The sequence below is a fragment of the Papio anubis genome, chromosome 12, assembly GCF_008728515.1.
Source record: "Papio anubis isolate 15944 chromosome 12, Panubis1.0, whole genome shotgun sequence".
NCBI classification, from domain to species: Eukaryota; Metazoa; Chordata; class Mammalia; order Primates; family Cercopithecidae; genus Papio; species Papio anubis.
Window position 1 is genome coordinate 114,083,195 of NC_044987.1, and position 20,724 is coordinate 114,103,918.

A 20,724-nucleotide genomic window follows, 5' to 3' on the forward strand; every position below is an offset into this window, starting at 1 on the left:
TCCGCCTCCCGGGTTCACGCCATTCTTCTGCGTCAGCCTCCGAGTAGCTGGGACTACAGGTGCCCACCACCACACCCGGCTAATATTTTGTAATTTTAGTAGAGACGGGGTTTTGCCATGTTAGCCAGGATGGTCTCGATCTCCTGACCTCACGATCTGCCCACTTTGGCCTCCCAAAGTGCTGGGATTACAGGCGAGAGGCATCGCGCCCGGCCGGAAGATATATTCTTAAAGGAGAATGGGGTATCTACTCTATGTTGGCCACTGTGCTAATCCTTCTACAGGTGTGCTCTTATTTTCTCCTCTTGATGGCCCTTGTGGGATTATTCCTTCTACAGATAAGGAAATGGAGTCTCACTTGCAGCAAGTAGGGGAGCTGAAGTGTGATCCAGGTCTGACTGACACCAAATGGTGTACTCTTTCTGCAAATGTCCAGAAAGGACAATTGGGAAGACGTGAGGAGGGGTGGAGGAGAGGTGGCAGGGAAGAGTATAGGAAACGGTGTAGAAGAGACCCGCTGAAGAGAGACGGAGAGCATGTCAGGGCAGATGGAAAGGGGTGGCCCACGGAAGGGGAAGGGTCCAGAGGCCTCCTGACCTTTTCGCCCGTCCCTCTGGAAGTCCACGTGACACCACTCGCCATCATTGACCTTGCGGCTGGATGCCCGCAGCTTGATGCCCCCAGATCCCATGTCCAGCAGAAGATAGAGGTGGCCGTCCAAAAGCTCCATGGCAAAGTAGTCGGCCCGCTGAGCAGAGCTGTGGCTGCCAGTTCCACCCCCAGCCCGCCGGCCCTGGCTGAAGAGAAGCAGCCCATTGGGCTCAGTGGTGCGGAAGTCTAGGGAGATGGAGCCAGTGCGCTTAGCGCTCCAGCGGGGCAGCGCCACAAAGGCCTCGGGACTCTCAAAGGTCACAGGGTCCAGGGCAGCCACATCCTCACAGCGGAATGACAAGTCACCCTGCAGCTTCATCTTGGGGTCCCCTTCCTTTGCCAGGCGGGATAGTTCCAGTTTGAAGTCATTGTTCTTATAGACCACCTGCAGGGAGGGGTGGCGTCAGGTATAAAGAATCAGAAAGCAGCTTAGGGCCTGGTCACTCCCACCCAGCAGCGAGCACCAGGGGACCCAGTCACCCACCCCTGTAGCCCCTGCTCAGTTCCACCAGACCACTCCCCTTAGGCCTCTGTTCCGGAGCTTCAGGCACAGAGGCTGTGAACAAGCACCTCCCTTGCCTGTCCTGTCCTGTCTTCTGGCCCAGCAGGAGCATGGTAACTTGCCCTGTGGGCTCTCAGTGCCAACTAAATTGCAGTTCATAATAATGACAAGGCCACTGACATGTGGTAGCCATTTTCTACTTGATGAAGCACGTTCACTTACACTCTCATGTGCGCCTCACAACCTTATGAAGTAGGCACTGACTACCCATCTACAGAGGAGGAACTCAGCATTAGACAGTCAAGTGACTTGACCACAGTCACAGAACCAATGAGTGGAAGAGCTGGGACTCAAGCAAAGGTCTTTAGTCTTCACACCTAGCATTCTTTCCTCTGTTTCACAGCTGCCTTTGAGGGTCCTCTATGAGGATGGGAGTTTCTAAGGCTCAAGGAAATGAGAGGGGAGAAGCCTCTTGATGGAGTCAGTGGGCCTTAGGTTTTAAAGAGGGGGTGTCTCCCACCATAGACTTGGAAGGAACAGAGGACCCAGACACCTAGCCGGGTCAGACTAAGTGACACTGAAGACAGGAGCCAAAGGGCTCCTGAACGGCCTGCAGCCCCTCCCTAGCCCTACTCACGTCCTTGAGGCAGCCCATGAAGTTGTTGCTGACGGGTGAGCCCGGCAGGTCAGCTGTGTTGGGGCTGCCCCCAATGTAGAAGAAGTCATCAGAGCCCAGCATGGTGTAATCCTCCTGCGTGTAGCCTGTGGTGGTCAGGATCCCGTCCACTGAGATGGTCACCTGCCCAGCCCAGGAGGGAGGGAGAAAGACAGGAGACAACCAACATCAAATCCCTAGGAAGAGCTATGGCTGGGCAAAGGAGGGGCCAGAGGGCATCAGGGGAGGGGGACCCCCATTTTTATGTCTGCTTGTCTTGGAGAAGGAACAGTGGGGGGAGAAAAGGAATGAGGAAAAGGAGGCAGCACAAGATTTGATGGTTTCAGGGTGGGCTAAGACCTGCCCTCTTGCCCCCAGCTCAGCAGGCAGGAGCCTGAAGGGTACTTGGAGAGCTCCCCATGAGGTCCCCCAAGAAGTTGTTCCTGGAAGGCACTCTGAACAAGAATGTGGGCTCCAGGATGGATCCCCCATTCTGGGGCACAGGATGGGTGCAGATGGCATCCTCACTTTTCTTCTCCTGAAGGTACTCTCTGGACACACACATGACTCCAGAACTTCTTTCAAAAGTGTGCCAGAGAATGGTGTTCCCCAGACCTTGGTGGCTTAGACTCACCTGCAGCCCTCTCCGCTGGGTGCTGGGAAGCCTTTCAGTCTGGACCCAGTAGGGAGATGGAAGATAGCAGTGTGAGGACCAGGAACTCAGATATTCCTAGAAAGTCTTGAAACTTTCTGGGGTTGCCCATCGGGGCTGATTTCCACCCCTGCCGCCCAGTCTCTGGGTTTGTACTTCTAGCCCTTTCCTGAGTCTGTCTCTTGGCTCCTCAGATCTCCTTATATTCAGGTCACTCTCTTGCCTCCAAAGGAGAGGGAGCTCTTTAGCTACATTAGTCCACTCTTCCTTCTTCCTATCTAATTGCCTTGTCTACAGACACCACCAGAGTTACTCCAGGGAGTCAGGGCCAGCTTAGGGAACAGAGGGAAATAGGGCTAACCTCATGAATACCTTGCCCCTGGGCTGAAAGTTCAGTAAGAAAGCAGGATGAGTGGGAATGGGGCAGTACTTGGTGTTCCAGGAGGCAGGGGGGCTCAGCGGTGGCCTGGAGAATGCCAAAGTGATCTTAGGTAGGGCGGGGCGGGGCGTGACAAGGACAGGAAACTCTCTGACTCCCCCAGTCTCCCCAGGCAAATGTCCACCTAGTCTCCAAAAAATCTAACTCTACAAGCAGCCCACAAGGGTTCAAGACACCCAGAAAGGTTGTGGGAGAAGGGCCAAGGGCTATGAGACCATGAGCCCCTACTCTAGGAAGGCAGTGGTTTGGGAAGGTCAGCTGGGAAAGAGGGCAGAGCTCTGCAGGGTCAATAGGAAGCTGGCTCAGGGTTAGCCCAACACTGTGTTTCCAAAGGCCACAGCTCATCCCATTTCTCATTCCCCTGGCAGAGAGGGGCTGGAGAAAGGGAAGAAGGAACCGGGATGAAAGGTCAGGGATAAGACAGGGAGTGGGTAATAGGCTGAACGGGCCTCCCTGGGACAAATTCAACTCCATCCAGCCCTCCACCTCCACTCTCCCTGATGCTGCACTGAAAGAGGTGCCTCAGTACCCTCTTTCAGGAACAGTCTAGAGATTGGGGCCTTCCAGTCACATCCTATGCCCTCCTCACCCACACCAGTCTATATGCACATGCCACCAGCCATCTTCCAGCGACTGGTCTCCAGGGGTCCGTAGTCTCAGTGGGTGAGGGGAGGAACTCCAAAGGGACATGAGCAGAACTGGGGTAAGGGAGCTTCCTGCCCTCCCAGGACCCCCGAATCCCCCTTGTGCTTGGCTGGAGCCTTGCAGTGAATAGGGTAGAACTGAGCCCCACTTTCCACCTCCTGGGAACCATCAAACCTTGTGCTGGGGTAACTAGGTTCAAGAGCAGAAGGTAAGAGGGTGTCTTTGTGGAAAGGGGCAGTCTGAAAACTTTTGAATCTTATTTGAGGAGAGGGCCGGTCATTACCATTTATTTCTTCTTCCCTCCACCCCACCCTAAGGCTGGGAAGTAGGGGTCTGGGTAGAAAAGGGAAGGGTCAAAGTATTAGTCACAAAAACATGCAAACAAGATTAGACCTGGCAGAGAGGGGCTGGAGAAAGGGAAGAAGGAACCGGGATGAAAGGTCAGGGATAAGACAGGGAGTGGGTAATAGGCTGAACGGGCCTCCCTGGGACAAATTCAACTCCATCCAGCCCTCCACCTCCACTCTCCCTGATGCTGCACTGAGAGACCAGGAACTGGGCTGCTGATTACTTCCTGTGCCTAAGTCTGGTCACCCCAACTGGTCAGCTCCTGACAGGTAGGCACCAGCCTGACATGTCCCTGTAACCCCACTAATCTGAACATAATCCAGGATATACAGCACATAGCCATTAAAGATCATCTTATGACCCAGGGCCACAAAGCCGGCATCTCCATCTATGAACCTAACACCTAGGGAACCTGTGACTTTGGTGACAGAAACTCAAGTGCACTCCTGCTTCAGTACAGGGAAAGGGCTCTTCTGGTCCCAAAGCTCCCCAGGAAGAGAATCTCCTCTTTTGGCCTCCAGCCCACCTGAGCCCCTCAGCTGTGTCCTCCCTCCCTGACCTCAGAAGCCAGGGCACCAGCCACTGGCCATCTCCCTCACCCTATGGGCTCTCTCTATCCCACTCCATTTGCCAAAGTCACCCTCCCTTTGCCCTCTCAGACTTAGACGAGGTGACAGTGTAGGGTAGAGAGGAGGAAACACCCTCCTCAGTTTCCCTCCTGACTGGGCACAATCTCACCTTGCCCCCTGGGCTTTTTGCAGATCACTCCCATGTGCTCCCTACTGGGAAAGGGCTGCCTTAATCACCCTCTTATGGCCCAGGGCTGGGCCTGGGGGTGGGGTAGCAGGAGGAAGGACAATATAAGGAAGTGCCCTGAGGAAGGGGATCAGCCAGAGGTGGGGAGTAGAGGGAGAAAGTGGGGATGGGTTCCGGGTGGAAAGGAAGCCAAAGGTAGAGGGAATGGAGGAAGGTCTCTGGGGAAGGCAAGGAGGGAGATGACTTAGATTAGTAAAACCCGACTGTTCCCTCAGACAAATCAAAGTCCAGACACAAAAATGGCAGGTTCGTTAGTAAAAGCAGGAAACAGGGGAATAATTCCCCCGGTCCCCCTCCACCCCAGGGGTTCATGATGCCCCTGCCCCCCAACCCCCCCCCAACGCATCTTCTGGAAGGGGTGGGGCCGGTGGGGGAGGAGGGAAAGGAGGGGGTCGTGCGACACAGAACAGCCACTGCAGCTGGACACATGCAGGTTAGAGGAGCAGGGTAAGGGCTAGGCCCAGCAGGACAGGCCAGAGAAAGGCAGCCAGGTAAGAAGGCGTGCAGGGCAGGGGCATTGGGAGGAGCAGAGATGGAGGCGACAGAGCTGTGGGGCGCAGGTAAGGAGAGCTTCCTTCCGACGATGAGGGGAAAAGAGAGGAGTGACCACTAGGACAGAGACACTTTAAGGGTTGAAAAAGAAAGAGAAAAGACATTTGACTCTACCTTCCTCATAAGCAGGCGACCCAAGACTCATTCCACCACCCATTCGCCACCAATCACCAATCCCCAGACACATCTGCGTACATACCACATCCTACCCAGGGCAGTGAGACGTTCCAGCTGTCTCCTTCCAAACAGCATCACTGAGACATAGCAGAGTGTCTGCACCCAACCCATGCCAACCCGCTCAACACAGACAAGCAAGCCAAGTGGGTACTGAACTGGCCAAGGGGAATGAGCCAGAGCTTCTGCCCTGGAAGAGTTGTGTCCAGCCAGAGGAGAAGGGAGAGGGTGCAGAGGCAGCAGGAGCCCACGGCCCAGCCCCCACTGTGCTCCCCAGGAGCAGGGAGGCTGGATGGAGGTGGCCACAAGGGGCAGCCTGTGACTTGGGTGGGCTCTCAGCCCTCCCTGCTGACCCCACTTCTCTTTCTGCTCCACGCACCTCCCCTGTGGCAGGCTGCGCAGGATATGAAACTAGGCCCTGGCCATAAATAACTCCACATTGGTGGGCACTTCATGCCCACCATGCCTGAGGAAGAAAGGCTGAGGAAGAGGGGAAGTATCCTTCTGCTATCTTCTGGAGCCTTTCTCAGTTGCCTGTGATGGTCACAGGGTCACTGACCTCCTTGGGAGTGGGACTTATTCTGGGGAGAACAAGACGGAGAGCAGGTATTTTTAACTTGTGGGCAAGCTGACTGAGCTAGGGAGATTCCAAGTCCCTTGATATTGTGTGCAAAACTGGCTCTGTGGGCTTTTTTCCTGTGAGAGTCCATTGCTGTCATCAAATTCTCAAAGGTATCCAAGAGCCAAAGGTGGTTAAGAGCAACTAGTCTAGGGGAAAGGTCCTGGCATCCCCTTAGGATTGAGTGGGTGGAAATAAGAGACAAAGACAAAGGGGAAGAAAGGGTCTCCAGGCTGAGTGAGGTACTGCAAGTCCTGCTAAGGGTTTGGGTTAGCTACCTGTTCAATGAGAGGGCAGAAACTAACCAGAGACTCAGGCTGGAAAGATACACCATGAAGATGGACTGAACCGGCAGGCACAGCCCTGTCGTGAATCCTGAGGTCTGGATTTGATAGTTTGGGAATAGAGAGGAAAGATATCAGGTCAGAAATCCTGGGCTCTCATTCAGCCTTTATCCTTTTCCAAAACAATCCCATTTTACCTCTGACTCTCATCTGTGAGAGGAGTTTAACAACTTCTGCGGCTCCCATTTCTTCCAGGCTTACAGTGAGCACCAAATGAGAAAACTGAAGTGAAAGTCCTCCATATCTGGCTATGTGACCCTAGACCAGGTGCTTTCTCTGGGCTTCAGCTTTCCCCATCTGTTAACTGGGAACAGTCTCTGCCTGCTACGTGCAACCCAGGCATTTATCAAGTTTAAATGATATTCGAAAGGGGAAAGCTATTCAAAGACTCCCAGTGTGTACACAAAGAACTATCATTATTTTTACAAGCAAACTCCATCAGCCTGATCACACCTAATCCAAACTTCTCAACCTTCTCAAGGTTGGCCTTTTTGCTTTATATCCACCCTCTCCCCGAAGAAGAAGTGCTCAAACAACATGAAAAGAGTCCATATAAATGAGTTAGTAAAAATAAACTGGAAACTAACCAAAACCTGTCTGGGGGATGCCTTGGGAATCAGAACACATCGAACCCTGTTACAAGGCTTCAGACTCTGGTCTTGGCCGGAAAGAGCTGATTCCTAGTACAGGTTTATGAAGGTCTGTGAGGCTACCAAAAGGCAACTAGATCTGTTTACCAGTCAGTATTGCTCATGCAGGAAAGTGCAGACTTCAGAGACTCAGAATTTAGCAGATACTTTCCTTTGAAACAAGACAGTATTGTTTACTTTTGTTTGTTTGTTTGTTTTTGTGTGTGTGTGTGTGCACGTGTGTGTGTGTGTGTGTGTGTGTGTTTGTTTTAGAGATAGGGTCTTGTTTGTTTGTTTGTTTGTTTGTTTGTTTGTTTGTTTTAGAGATGGTGTCTTGCTGGGGCACAATGGCTCATGCCTGTATCCTAACACTTTGGGAAGCAGAGGTGGGTGGAATGCCTGAGCTCAGGAATTCGAGACCAGCCTAGGCAACACGGTGAAATCCTGTCTCTACTAAAAATACAAAAACTTAGCCAGGGGTGGTGGAGTGTACCTGTAGTTCAAGCTACTCAGGAGGCTGAGGCATGAGAATTGCTTGAACCCAGGAGGCAGAGGTTGCAGTGAGCCGAGATCATGTCACTTCACTCCAGCCTAGGCAACAGAGCCAGACTCTATCTCCAAAAAAAAAAAAAAAAAGAGGGGAGAGGGGTCTTGCTATGTCATCCAGGCTAGTCTTGAACTTCTGGGCTCATGCAATCTTCCCATCTCAGCCTTGAGTAGCTGAGATTACAGGTTCATAGCTGGTTGTTGGCTTCTTCTTTTTGTTTTGTGTTTTGTTTTGTTCTGTTTTGTTTTGTTTTGGAGATGGAATTTTACTCCTGTTGCCCAGGCTGGAGTGCAGTAGCGTGACCTCGGTTCACTGCAACCTTGGCCTCCCAGGTTCAAGTAATTCTCCTGCCTTAGCCTTCTGAGTAGCTGAGATTACAGATGCCCATCACCACACCCGGCTATTTTTTTGTATTTTTAGTAGAGACAGGGTTTCACCATGTTAGCCAGGCTGGCCTTGAACTCCTGGACTCAGGTGATCCACCCGCCTCAGCCTCCCAAAATGCTGGGATTACAGGAGTGAGCCACCACACCCAGCAGGTTGTTTCCTTCTTAACCAACTTAACCACCTCAGCCTCAAGTAGCTGGGATTACAGGTGCCTAGCTGGTTGTTGCTTCTTAACCAATTTAATCAAGTCATTCATCTTTCCTCCTCTTCTCCAGCCCAATTCCTGAAGCATTCTAGGGTTTCATACAGTTATTTTGGGACTGATTCTTAAGAAGAGATAGTAAGTAATAGGATCTCCAGTGGGCCAGAGATGTTGTATTCTCCAGGGTTTGCTATGGAAGAGAATCATTTCTTTACAAAACATCCCTGCCCTGGAAACACTGAGACAATCAGTTAACATTTTATAAAGCTTAGTAACACTACAATTTCCTTTACAGAGTACAAATGTTTTCACTTCTATTACTCTACTTGATCTTCACACTGATTCCATGTAGTAGGCAATGCAGGTATATTACCCCTATTAGCCCATTTGGTAGATAAGGAAACTGAGCTTTAGTAGACTCAACCCACGTGGTCAATTTTTAACCAAATTGAGGCTAGATGGAAAGTCTGCTGGGTCCTAATTCTAGGATGGTATTACCCAGAGGCTTGGGGTGTACCACATGGCTTGATCTTGCCTCCCTTCTGTCCCCAAAGTCACAGGTTGGCTATCTAGTGAAGCACCATAAAGAAAGTTCCAAATGGCCAACTCCTGACAGGTACTCAATGGCCTGGCCTAAGCTGGGCAGGTAGCAGCTAACTCCTAGAAGCAGCAGCTGGAGGAACAAGAAACCTGGCACTGTATGCCCCATTGGAACACCAAGACCACTGGGAGTGGTAACCTGAGATCTTAAATTGGGGAGGGCCGGAATGGTTTTGGCCATGGGCACTAGTCTATATGGGTGCAGGAAAACATGGACCCGCAAAAGTGTCAGGAAAAGCCAGATGTAGCCTCAGAGGTACAGCCTCCTAGGGAAGTTGGGGAGACACTCAGATTGGGAGCCCCAACTGTTACGCTTCCCTCCTCACCAGCCAGCCATGCAAACCTGGGCGGCTGGGCAGGCCAGGCAGCTGCCCCAAGCAGCGCCAGCCCCACAGGAGCAGACACGTCCATCTGCAGGGTCCCCAGCCTGGTGCTCAATCACTCTGCATTATTAATAGGCGATGACTAACCGGCTGCTGCTGCAGAGCCAGGACTGGGCAGGCACGAGGGAATCCCAGGGGATCGCACGCAGCAAGGCCTACGGGCACACACTCTGAGGCAAGGCAAGGAGCAAAGAGCTAGCCCCAGCTCCTTCCCTGTTCCTGCCTGCCATGGCACTGCGACTGAAGGGCCAGTCCCCACAGTCCACCTCCACACAGAGTCCTCACCAGGCTCAAAAACCTACACAGTCACGCAGCCCCCAGCTCACACCAGCTCACACATGGAGAGTCACCAGCAGAGCCTCGCACATACACAGTACAGCTTCCCACTAACACCCCGAAATGTCACGCCAACATTTACACACAGTCACACCCACACACCAACACACACCAGCTGCATTTACACAGACACCCACACCAACACTCACCAGGACTGAGCCCAACCCAAACAGAGGAACTCGGTGACAAGGACAACCAATGCTGCCCCTTCCCACCCCTGCAGGCCTCCTCCTCTCACTCCCCTCAACAGGAAAGGAAACCAGCCCCTGTCAGAGGCCATGCGGGGCAGGCAGTGGGCAGATAGGGCAGGGGGTGAGGGGAAGGAAGACAGTGTGAAACACAGTGTTAGTCAGAGCAGCAGAGCAGTTGCGGGGAACTGGACGCTATCCCTGGTCGGGGGAAAAGACCATTCATGCCATGCAAAATGTGGGGGACATGGAACCAGGAACTCTCAAGGCTGAGAAGTGAGGGAAGGGACGGCACCTTTCCCGGAGCAGCCAGCATGGGGCAGCCCCCAAACTGCTATGAACTGATGATTTGCATGAGGTCTGGACTGATCTCAGACAGCTCCGCATCTCCCAAGGCCATGCCCCCCACCCCTGGGAACCCACCCCGCTGGCTGCCACTGGAGGTCTCACCCCCAGCCCCCTCCCCAAACTTGAGGGGCCCTGTCCAGGGAGCTGACAGTGAGCAGAGCATAGCATGTCATGGGATGGTGTTTTCCATGGATTTTCAGGGGACCAAGAAACTAAATCAAAGAGAAAAAACAAGGGAGGGGAGGGAAAAGAACAAAATAAAGCAATAGAAATAAGCAGCCTGGCATCGGGGCTGGTCTAACCAGAGCCGATGAACATGGGGCCTGCCCCCAGGTCTCTCTAGCCAGGAATCTGAATTCAGGAGTTAGGGATTACAGCAGGGACAAGCCAAATTCCTCGATTTCCATTTGTCTTTTGTATTTCAGTTTGGACCAAAAAAGAAAGAAAAGGGAAAGAGGGAAACTAAAAGAGAAGCAAAATCTAAAGATTGTCCAGGACGCAAAAAACAATTGGAAGAGCAAAACAACCAAAAAACCAAACAGGGAGAGGAAACAAAAGAAGGAGAATCGAACAGTTAAAAAAACCCACGGCAAACCAAACGGTAAGACAATTAGAGTGATATCTACCAGATAATGCAGTTTGTTTACCATAGCGTGTCCAATCCCTGCGTGCTTCACCGGAGATATAGGGGGATGGGGAGGAGGGGGATGTCAAAAAACAACAACAAACACAACAACAAAAGAACAGAACGAAAAGAAAAGAAAAATAAAATGACCAACTGTGAAACTCAAGGAAGGAGGAAAAAATATATATCTATATATATTTGGTTGTTTGTTCCAACCCTCCCACCTTAGGTTCAGCGAAAGTATTTGTTTAAAGAAAATTAAATTATAATGGGGGAAGGAGAAATAAAACACACACAAAAATTAAGTTCCTTCTTCTCCCCATCCGTCCCCCATCCCTCCTCTGGATTCCTCTTCCCCCTCATCCCCTCCCCGAAGAAGAGCCGTCTGCAGAGAAGGGGAACAGTTAGAGACCTTGGTTAGTAGAGAAGAAAACAACAAAAGAACTGGACCAAGAAACCAAAGACTTAAAGATGGCCGACATTCCGCAGATGAGACAGAAAGGTTAGTTCGGTTTTTCATTCATACCTTGCCCCACCTGTCCCTGCCCATCCCTTGGTCCCCTGGGTTATAAGCGTGTTAGTAACACACACAGAGTCGGCAACGGGGTTTTCCAACAGAAGGGTGAGAGAGGGAAGGCAGGGGATTAAGAAGCAGACCCAATTATGCAGTATTAGTAAGTCCTATCAGCTGAAATGTTAGAGAGTTTAGGGGAAGGAAGGGAGGGAACAAGGGCTGTGAGGAGGGATGGGCTATTGGTTGGAGCCATGGACTTACAGGTTTGTTGGCTAACTGATCAACCAGATGGCTTTCCAGAGAACTGGCTAAAGAGCGAGTTGGTGCTGGCCAACTGGCTGACCAGTGGCCATACCGGGTTAATGGATTAACCAGTTGGTGATGGGCCAGCTGGCTATCAGGCTGGAAGAAGAGTGGGCATCACCCCTGGAGAATCAAAGGACTGGCAAGAATGAAAGGCAATTTCATTTTGGAGGCAAAAGGAAGGGGTTCCCAAGGAGCATAGGAGGGACCATGGATGCCTGCTTTTCCTGGGGATGGAGAATACGCAAATCGATCCTGGGAGTCACTGAGGAGAGGGGCAGCTCCTCTGTTTTTGTTTTTTGTTTTTTTTCTTCTCATCCTTAAGAAAGGAAGAGAGAGTAAGTCGCCACCAGTACAGGGAAAAGGAAATGTTGCCCTCCATGGGCTGGCAGATGGCTCACACATTACATCAAATTATTGCAACCCTCCTCCCTCTCCTCCCCATCTCCCACCCATAGCTGACTCCTCCCACGTGTCCACCTTGACTTTTCAGAACTTTCCCCAAAAGTTCTCCAGGCTCTTCAATCACCCCAACCCCATTCTCTTACTCTCCGGGCTGCTGTCCCTCCCAGAATCAAGTGCCCACCACCACCACCTCTACCAGTCTCTAGAATTGGTAAGGCCATCCCGGCAGCACAGCCTCCTTTCATGTACACCCATAACCCCCTGAGTCTCCACTCCCCAGAGCCAGCACCAGAAATTCACTCCCCTACACCCATAAAAAGGAACCTCTAAAATCCCTGACTTCTCCCTAAGCTATAAGCGCACTCTTTCTACCCCAGTCTCTAGTGTCCCCACTCTCATGTGGCTCTAAGTTCATTTTCTCTTCTCATTGCCACAGACAACAGCAACACCCACCTTCCAAATTATCCTTGTCTTTGGGGAGGACACATCAGAGGCACTGAGGCAGCTTTACTTAAGAGTATTAGAGATGGAGGGACATTATTGCTTGATGCCTGTTAAATACTAAACTGTACCCCAGAGAGTGTGATTGTGAGAAGGAGAGGTATTCTAGGGACAGATCCATTAGTTAGAGAGTTGTTATAACCAGTGGGCACAGGACTAATTCAGTAAGATAATGAATAAGGGCCTCGTATAATTAAAAATAACAGAATTCAATATTTAGCAGCCAGAAGAAGTGCTGAATAACCAATATTAATTATTAGTGATGCAGAAGCAGTTTACATAGCAAGAGAAGAGTCTAATTGCAGGTGCAGTGATGGGAGCCAGGGGATAGCGTGTGATAAGAGGATTAGTACTGGCGGCTGGTAGGACTGTCATGAAATGAAGAGGCCAACTAGTCAGAACAAGGAACAATTAGCTTCAGGGCAGCTAAACAACCAGACCCAAAAAGGTAAGTGTTGTCTGGTTTCACTGCCCTAGTCAAACAAGGCAGGAAGAAAAAGGCATTGGAGGTAAAAATCCAACTACTACTCTTTGAGTTAGAACTGGTTGTGGAGAATAAAATAAGATTTAAATGTTTTCAACTTTAAGAAGAAGATTCCATTTTAACAAGTAGAACAGCAAATTAAGAATCAGGACTGATGGCCAGGTGCGGTGGCTCACGCCTGTAATCCCAGCACTTTGGGAGGCTAAGGCGGGTGGATCACGAGGTTAGGAGATCAAGACCATCCTGGCTAACACGGTGAAACCCCATCTCTACTAAAAATACAAAAAATTAGCCGGGCGTGGTGGCGGGTCCCTGTAGTCCCAGCTACTTGGGAGGCTGAGGCAGGAGAATGGTGTGAACCCGGGAGGCGGAGCTTCCAGTGAGCCGAGATCACGCCACTGCACTCCACCCTGGGCGACAGAGTGAGACTCTGTCTCAAAAAAAAAAAAAAATCAGGACTGAGAAGAAAGAGATGTGAGTTCTAACCCTTGGGCCTTCCACAAATTTGATGAGAGATCCAGCCTTCCTCTTAAAAATAGTAGGGTTGGAGTAGATGAGATGGGGCCCCTCTAGACCTAAGGATTATGGATCCAGACCCAGTCCAATGGAGATTGTGCTTATGGGGTCAATTGTCATGAAATACTAGAATGCAGCTTCCACCGGAACCCATTCCTGGTAGCCTGGGACACAGCACAGGGAAGGGGTACACAGCAGCCTAGGCCTTCCCAATGGCCAGGATCTGGAGAGCTGAGGCTTCAGAATAACAGATGAGCAACGAAAGCTTTATCCCCATTCACAGAAACAGCTAGAGAGCTCCTGGAGCCTAGGAGCACAAGCATGACAACACATGATGAATGAGAAGGGTATCAAAGTCACAGAGGGGAGAAGTCAGGCATCATATCAAGTGGTCATTTTTACCAAGTTTTTCTGACTCAAACACCAGCTCTGGGAATTCACCAGGCAGAAGGGAGAGCCTCAGGACAAAACTATACCCCATCTCCACCTTGAAATCTGAGTGTAGCTCCAGCCCGCTCAAGAAAGCCAAGAGAGGGGAATATTTACATAAATCATAAAAATCTGGAGTGAAGACAATCTGTGGAGCTTGAGTAAAAGAAGCTCAAGACAAAGAGAAGAGCAACCCACTCCACTTGCACATAAGAGGGACCCATTTTTCAGAGATACAAGCAGAACATTAAAATGGCTTCAAGATCTGAGAACATCCAAGAATGACAGAAGCACAGGACAAACCCCAGCCTCTTTGCATTTTGCACCAATGACAACAACCAGGCCCTCACTCGGAGGCAGAGGAACAGAGTGGTTTCAAAGTCAGACTTCCAACTCCACCACTTCCTAAATGGATAACCTTGAGCAAGTTCTTTAATCTTCTGTGTCAGTAAAATGGGAATAATATCTCCACCTCACAGAGTTGTCATAAAAATTAGGTGAGATAGTAAGGACAATGAGATCCTTGAGGCCAGGGGCTAGTGGGGAGAGACGTTACAGTGCGATCTGAGAAGCGCTGTGACAGAAAGATAAAGTCCCGAGGAAATTTAGAGGAGGGACCAGGAGAGGTGTTCTTCTGGTCTTGTAAAGTGAATTAGGGTCGGGCGCGGTGGCTCATGCCTGTAATCCCAGCACTTTGGGAGGCTGAGGTAGGTGGATCACTTGAGGTCAACAGTTCAAGAGCAGCCTGGCCCACATGGTGAAACCCCATGTCTACTAAAAATACAAAAATTAGCTGGGCATGGTGGCAGGAACCTGTAATCCCAGCTACTCAGGAGGCTGAGGCAGGAGAATCACTTGAACCTGGGAGGCAGAGGTTGCAGTGAGCCGAGATTGCGCCACTGCACTCCAGCCTGAGAGACAAAGTGAGATTCTATTGCCAAAAAAAAAATAATAATAAAATAAGTAAAAAAGTGAATTGGAGGGTTTTTTCCCAAGAGGACAAGAAGTAGTTCAGCGCTCACACGAAGTAGTTAGATCTGCTACTTTTGGACATGGGTCCTCGCGTCCAAAACCTTACCAGTTGTCTTCAAGAAAGAGACCAAATGGATCAGAAAAAAACTACTAGGAAAACAACTACAAACACTCAATAGTTGCTGATATTAAGCCACTAATTTGCTTACCATCTAGAAGTACAGATAAGGAATGACCACAAATATTGACAACACAGGCAGAATGTGATGAGAGGGCTCAAATACACGTTTCCAAGGGCTCAAAGAACATAGCCAAGAAGGAAGGTTGGCTGGAGGAATGGATCAAGGAAGGTTTTATGAAGATGGTGGCATTTAAGCTGGGCTTGAAGGATTGAAAAAAACACAACTAATTCGTTCCAGGCACTGTGTTGAGTGTTTTAAGGCAATACCCCAGTTAGTCATCAAAAGGCTCATTCTCACTTTGCTGATGAGGAGCTGAAGCTCACAGAAAGTTGTATAACTTGCCTAAAAACACTCAAACTATTGGCAGAGCTGGGATTTGAACCTGGTCTTTCTGACTCAAACCTCAGATCTAGGATTTCACCAGGCAGAAAGGAGGGCAAATGAGTGGTGTCTATAGGAGAACTGTGAAAACAAAGGGAAAAACTAAGAAAGTTGGCATGGATGAGTATGGAGAACAGCACAGCAGGCCCTGAGACAGGGTGTATGCCATGCCAGAGAGGGAGAGAGGCCTGGGCAGGAAGGAGAGGAAAGGAATCTAATTGCCTAATGGACTCCACCCCTGGGGACTCCATCCTTAGGGGAATGCATTCCTAAGGAATGCATTCCTAGACTCCCAGGGGTCTCCTCATCCTTAGTGACTCCATCCTTGGGGACTGCATGCTTGGGGACTCCATCTTTGGAGGGCTGCATTCTTGGTGGACTCCACCCTTGAAGACCGCATGCTTGTGGACTCCATCCTTGAGGACTGCATCCTTGGTGGACTCCAACCCTGGGGACTCCATTCTTGGGGATTCCATCTTTGGCTATTCCATCCTTGGGGACTCCATCCTTGGCAGATTCCATCCCTGAGGACTGCATCTTTAGGGTACTCTGCCCCTGGGGGACTCCATTATGGGGGAATCCATCCTTGGGGACTCCATTCTTGGGGACTCCATCCTTGGCAGACTCTATCCTTGGGGACTCCATCCTTGGCAGACTCTATCCTTGGGGACTGCATCTTTAGGGGACTCTATCCTTGGGGACTCCATCCCTAGGAGAATGCATCCTTAGGAGACTCCATCCTTGGGGACTGCATCCTTGGGGACTCCATCCTTGGGGACCACATCTTTGAGGGACTCCATCCTTGAGGACTGCATCCTTGGCGACTCCATTTCTGGGACCTGGAGGAGCTCCTGAAAGCCTCTGCAGCAAGGAGAGGAGTTATCCAAGCTGGGCAGGAGGAAGCACCATGTGATATTTGGATAGCCAGCTTGTCTTCCAAATTTGGTGCTGGCTAATGAGGAAATGGGTTTGCACACTGCTTGCATGGTGGTGGGAGGCAGTTAGGAAGCATACTGGGTATGGAAGGAGAGTGGGCCCAGGATTTAAAATAGACCTCGGGGAATCCTCAGAGGTAACAATTCCTGCCAAGATCCTCCAAGAGACACCTCCAGTCACAGTGACCTCGAGGGCTGGATTTGAAAGGAGAGAAAGGAGAGAGCGAGACACTGTCTCATCAGGTACCCCTGGTCCTAACTGCTATGTTCTGAGAGCCTCTAGATGATTCCAGGGATAATTACCAAGTCCAAGGGAAAAAGGGAAATTCTGCCTCCTTCCAGTCTTTGGAGCTGGCCTTTGACCCACTCCCATGGCTGCAGAAGCAAAGGGAATGGAGACCTCTCAGTGCTGGTTCTCAGGCAGGTCCTCCCCAGAAGGCCATCTCCCTGGCCATTCTAATCAAATGAGAAAAATAACCTGGAAACCACAGTGTTCTCAGATCCTGGCCCTCTATCTTATTAAGGCTGAAGACAGATGTCATTTCTCCCTGTCCTTGCTCCTGGCCCACCAAACGTGGGGGAGACAGAATATTGATTCAAATCACTCCACCCATCATCACTCTTCTTATCACATAAGTGTTGTTCCAATCCCAGGATGTCACCCAGACACTACAAAAACTTGATTGAGGCCGGGTGTGGTGGCTAACGCCTGTAATCCCAGCATTTTGGGAGGCCAAGTAGGAGGATCATTTGAGGTCAGGAGTTCGAGACCAGCCTGGCCAATATGGTGAAACCCCATCTCTACTAAAAATACAGAAATTAGTTAGGCATGGTAGCAGGCACCTGTAATGCCAGCTACTCGGGAGGCTGAGGCAGGAGAATCACTATAACCTGGGAGACGGAGGTTGGAGTGAGCCGAGATCATGCCACTGCACTCCAGCCTGGACGACAGACTGAGACTCCATCTTTAAAAAAGAAAGGAAGGGAGGGAGGGAGGGAGGAAGGAAGGAAGGAAGGAGGGAGGGAGGGAGGGAGGGAAGGAGGGAAGGAGGGAAGGAAGGAAGGAAGGAAGGAAGGAAGGAAGGAAGGAAGGAAGGAAACTTGGTTGAGTAGGGCTTCTCCATATCAGCACTACTGACAATTTGGGGTTAGATAATTCTTGGTTATGAGGGCTGTCCTGCAAACTGTAGGGTGTTCAGCATCATTCTGGCCTCTACCCATGAGATGACAGTGGCACCCCCAAGTTATGACAGCCCAAAATGTCTCCAGATGTTACCAAATGTCTCCCGGGGAGCGCAACACAATTGAGTGACTGAGAAACACTGCTCGAGGGACACAAGATCCAATAAATTACTCTTTGAGGCCAGGAAAAACAGGCCCATGAAGGGCCTGGTGAGGCTGAACTTGGCCACAGTCTAGGCCTTGAGTGAGGGCAGTGGAGCCAAAGCATGGCTCTGAGGCTGACCTTCCCCTAATAGCCATGACGACCAAGAGAGGACTGCTTGTCTGCAGCTCCAACACTTCATATTTATGGGTGTGGACTGGAGTCAAGAAATTCCCCCAGAATCCCTTTTCAAAGAGAGTGCCCAATCAAAGTCTTTAAGCAGACACCCTCTGTGGACCTCAGGACCTGCTTTAGGGTCCATATGACCTGCCTCTGCTCTGAGCCTTCTGGTAGAACAATCCAGGGGAAGAGGTTTCCATCAGTTACCAGCTTGGACTCTCAACTACGGGAACCCCAGGAAGAAGCAACCAAGGGTCACTGTCTACACTCAGCACTACTGAGACTGAGTGTCTCCTCCTCTGTGTGGCTTTCCCACCTCCCCTAGCCACAGACCTCTCCCTCGTCTTGGGTATCACTCTAGTCGTAGGGTGTTTAAGGTTTCTGCTGTTCACTTGGCACTGGCATGGCTTTGCTCTACTCACTTTTAACAGACTCATCTTGTCTCCTCAAGAGCTGAACTCCTGGAAGGGCAGGGACCATGTCTTTTTTCCCAGCTCTGTTCCCAGTATGGATGTGCCATGTATTTTTTGGTCATATGTTGCATGGGGACTCTGAACTTGGAGCATCTTACCGAAGTCAGTACCAGGTGACAGCACTGGTCATAGAGAGAGCAAAGTGAGCAGAAAGCCCCAGAGGCAACTCCTCCATACTCCCCAATAAAATGTGTGTGGCATCTGAAACTGTCACAAATGCACATGACACACTCAGGTGCACTCGGTAATGACAACGCGGGACAGCCCTCTGATTGGGTAAAGGGATGATTTGACAAGAAGAGGAGCCCTGCATTGAGAAGTGACTCCACCAAGCATGTCACTCTCTGAAACGCAGGGGCCACTAAGAATAGGCACATTAGTAGGAGCCCGGCTGCAACAGGTAGTGGCAGGTCTGAGGAAAAGCAGCAGGACTAGCTACTGCGTTCTCCTGGCAAGGAGAAGTGGCATTAATGAGGAGGTATCCCCACTAGATCATCATTGATGAAATCAGAACAAGTAAGAAGAGTGGGAGGCCAGCCAAGATCCTGAGCCTACTGACAAGCCTTTCAGTGGGAGGAAGGGGACGAGAAGGAGGATGACAGGAGGAGAGACGGAAAGTTAGCCACCACACCGCTAGAACCAGGAAGTTCAGAGAAGATAACTAGGAAGAGACTGGCCAGAGGCCTTTGGAAAGGAGAAGAGGACCACTGCTAAGAGGAACTGTCTGGTGGGAGCATCCGGGAACAGGAGCTCCTGTCTGCAGGAGCCAATGCAGCAAGGTCTCTGAGCACCTGTATGGGCTTGCCCAGGAGCCGGAGGAGGCAGAAAGCAAGCCATGGATGCTGGGAGGGCCTGGCAGCCCTCCCAAGGGCTGAAAGAAAGAGAAGGAAAAGAAGGGCATGTCCTGCCCAAGGAGATAAGGGGCCAAGCCCCCACTCTGGTCCTGCTCTCTGTCACCCACCTGCTACGCCACCACCTCACTGGCTCCATCTCTGCCTCTGCCCTAAAAAATCCTCGGCTGGGGGCAGAACACATCCTGCCCCCACACATAACTCAGGCTTGCCTTCATGCTTTGCTGCCCAAGTGTTGGGACACCCTCATCTTCTCCACCAGGCCAAAGCCTGCCCACTCCACAGGAGCCCCTCCCCACCCCCTGGCACCCAGGCACACCCATTCAGGCACTGGCTCACTCCTCCCATCTCCTGAATTGCCCTCCTGCTAAATCACCTGATTTCTTAGCCCCAATCCTTGAAAGCCCAGCTGCTCCCAACAATCTGAGCCCAGTCCTTCCCCTGCCCTCAGGCTCCTGCCTAGGGGCAACTCTGGAGCCTCCTCCTAGCTCAGCTCCCTAGTCTCTGAAGCCTGCCAGCCACTGCAGCCTTATGTTGGGACCCTCACAGCCCCAATCTCTGTTCTTCTCCAGAACCACACCTCACTGCCCAGCCCTGATCCCTCCATCACAAGCTCCCGGCAGCCCCCTCTCCCAACCCCTGTTCTGCCCCAGATATAGCTAATCCCTGGCCTTCTTCTCACTCCCCCTACCTGGCGCAGGTTTCGGGTGACCCGGACGTCGTGCCAGGCGTTGTCGTTGAACTTGCCATTGACGGGTTCCACAAGGGCCTCGAAGGCACCTGAGCCTAGGTTGATGACCAGCCAGACAGCCCCAGACTTGAGGGACAGGTTGACGTAGTCAGCCGACTTGCCTGTGTGCAGCATCAGGCCGTTGCGTTGCAGGGTGCGGAAGGCCAGCGTGATCTCGTCAGTGCTGCTCTGGATGGGATTGTGTGACAGGTCGTAGCAGAAGAACTCATTGCCTTTGAAGGTCGCCACAAACTCCTCCTTGCCTGGATGCCATGGTGTGGGGAAATGGGAGAAGGCTGAATGGGGTAGGGTACGCCAGTGCTTCCCTCTCCCCTCCAGCAACCCAGGCCCTGGTCCTGGGCACCAGGAGCTCAGAGGTCCCAACCTGTAGCTTTAGGCCCCTTTCCCTCCCTTGGCCTGTCAACCATCCTCTCGGGACCCTGCCGTCTCTGCTGTCAAAAGTCAATGTCCCCCGTGTCCATTTCCAAACCAGGAGGCTGCTAAGTGACTCCCATACTGACAGCTGATAATTACTCTGCCACAGGATCCGGCAAAGCAGAGGGTGCTCACTGTCTCCTCCCCAGCTACCTTCCCATTGGCCACTCCCCTTAACAAAGGGACATAGAAGGGAAATAAGAGGCTCTGCCTTACTTTTCCCTGGGTGCTCCTCCCATATGGCAGGGTCCACAAGGGCCTCCTACGCACAGCCCACCTCCCTTCCTGCCCCTTCTCCAGCGATGGCCAATCTCAGTGCCTGAAGACAGTTTCAGCCTCACCATATGGGATGGGACCAATAGGCCTGCTGTGCAGCAGGGAGTAGATGAGGAGAATGGGAGGTGGGGGAATGGGGGAAGGGTCAGGAAGACACACAGGAAGGCAATGCAGGTGACAAGGATATGCAC

General features: G+C 51.2%; 1 protein-coding gene across 15 annotated transcripts in view; it reads right to left on the minus strand.

Moving 5' to 3' along the window:
• The window catches only part of NRXN2 (neurexin 2), a 118,106-nt gene that overhangs the window by 60,548 nt on the left and 36,834 nt on the right, over positions 1–20,724 (minus strand). For 11 of the 15 annotated variants that reach the window (XM_031652743.1, XM_031652752.1, XM_031652747.1 and 8 more), the window contains 4 exons: positions 19,784–20,085; positions 10,665–10,688; positions 1,791–1,952; positions 598–1,036 (listed from right to left, as the gene is read on the minus strand). In XM_031652743.1, coding sequence (XP_031508603.1) covers positions 598–1,036; positions 1,791–1,952; positions 10,665–10,688; positions 19,784–20,085 — 927 coding nt within the window. 15 annotated transcript variants of the gene reach the window in all.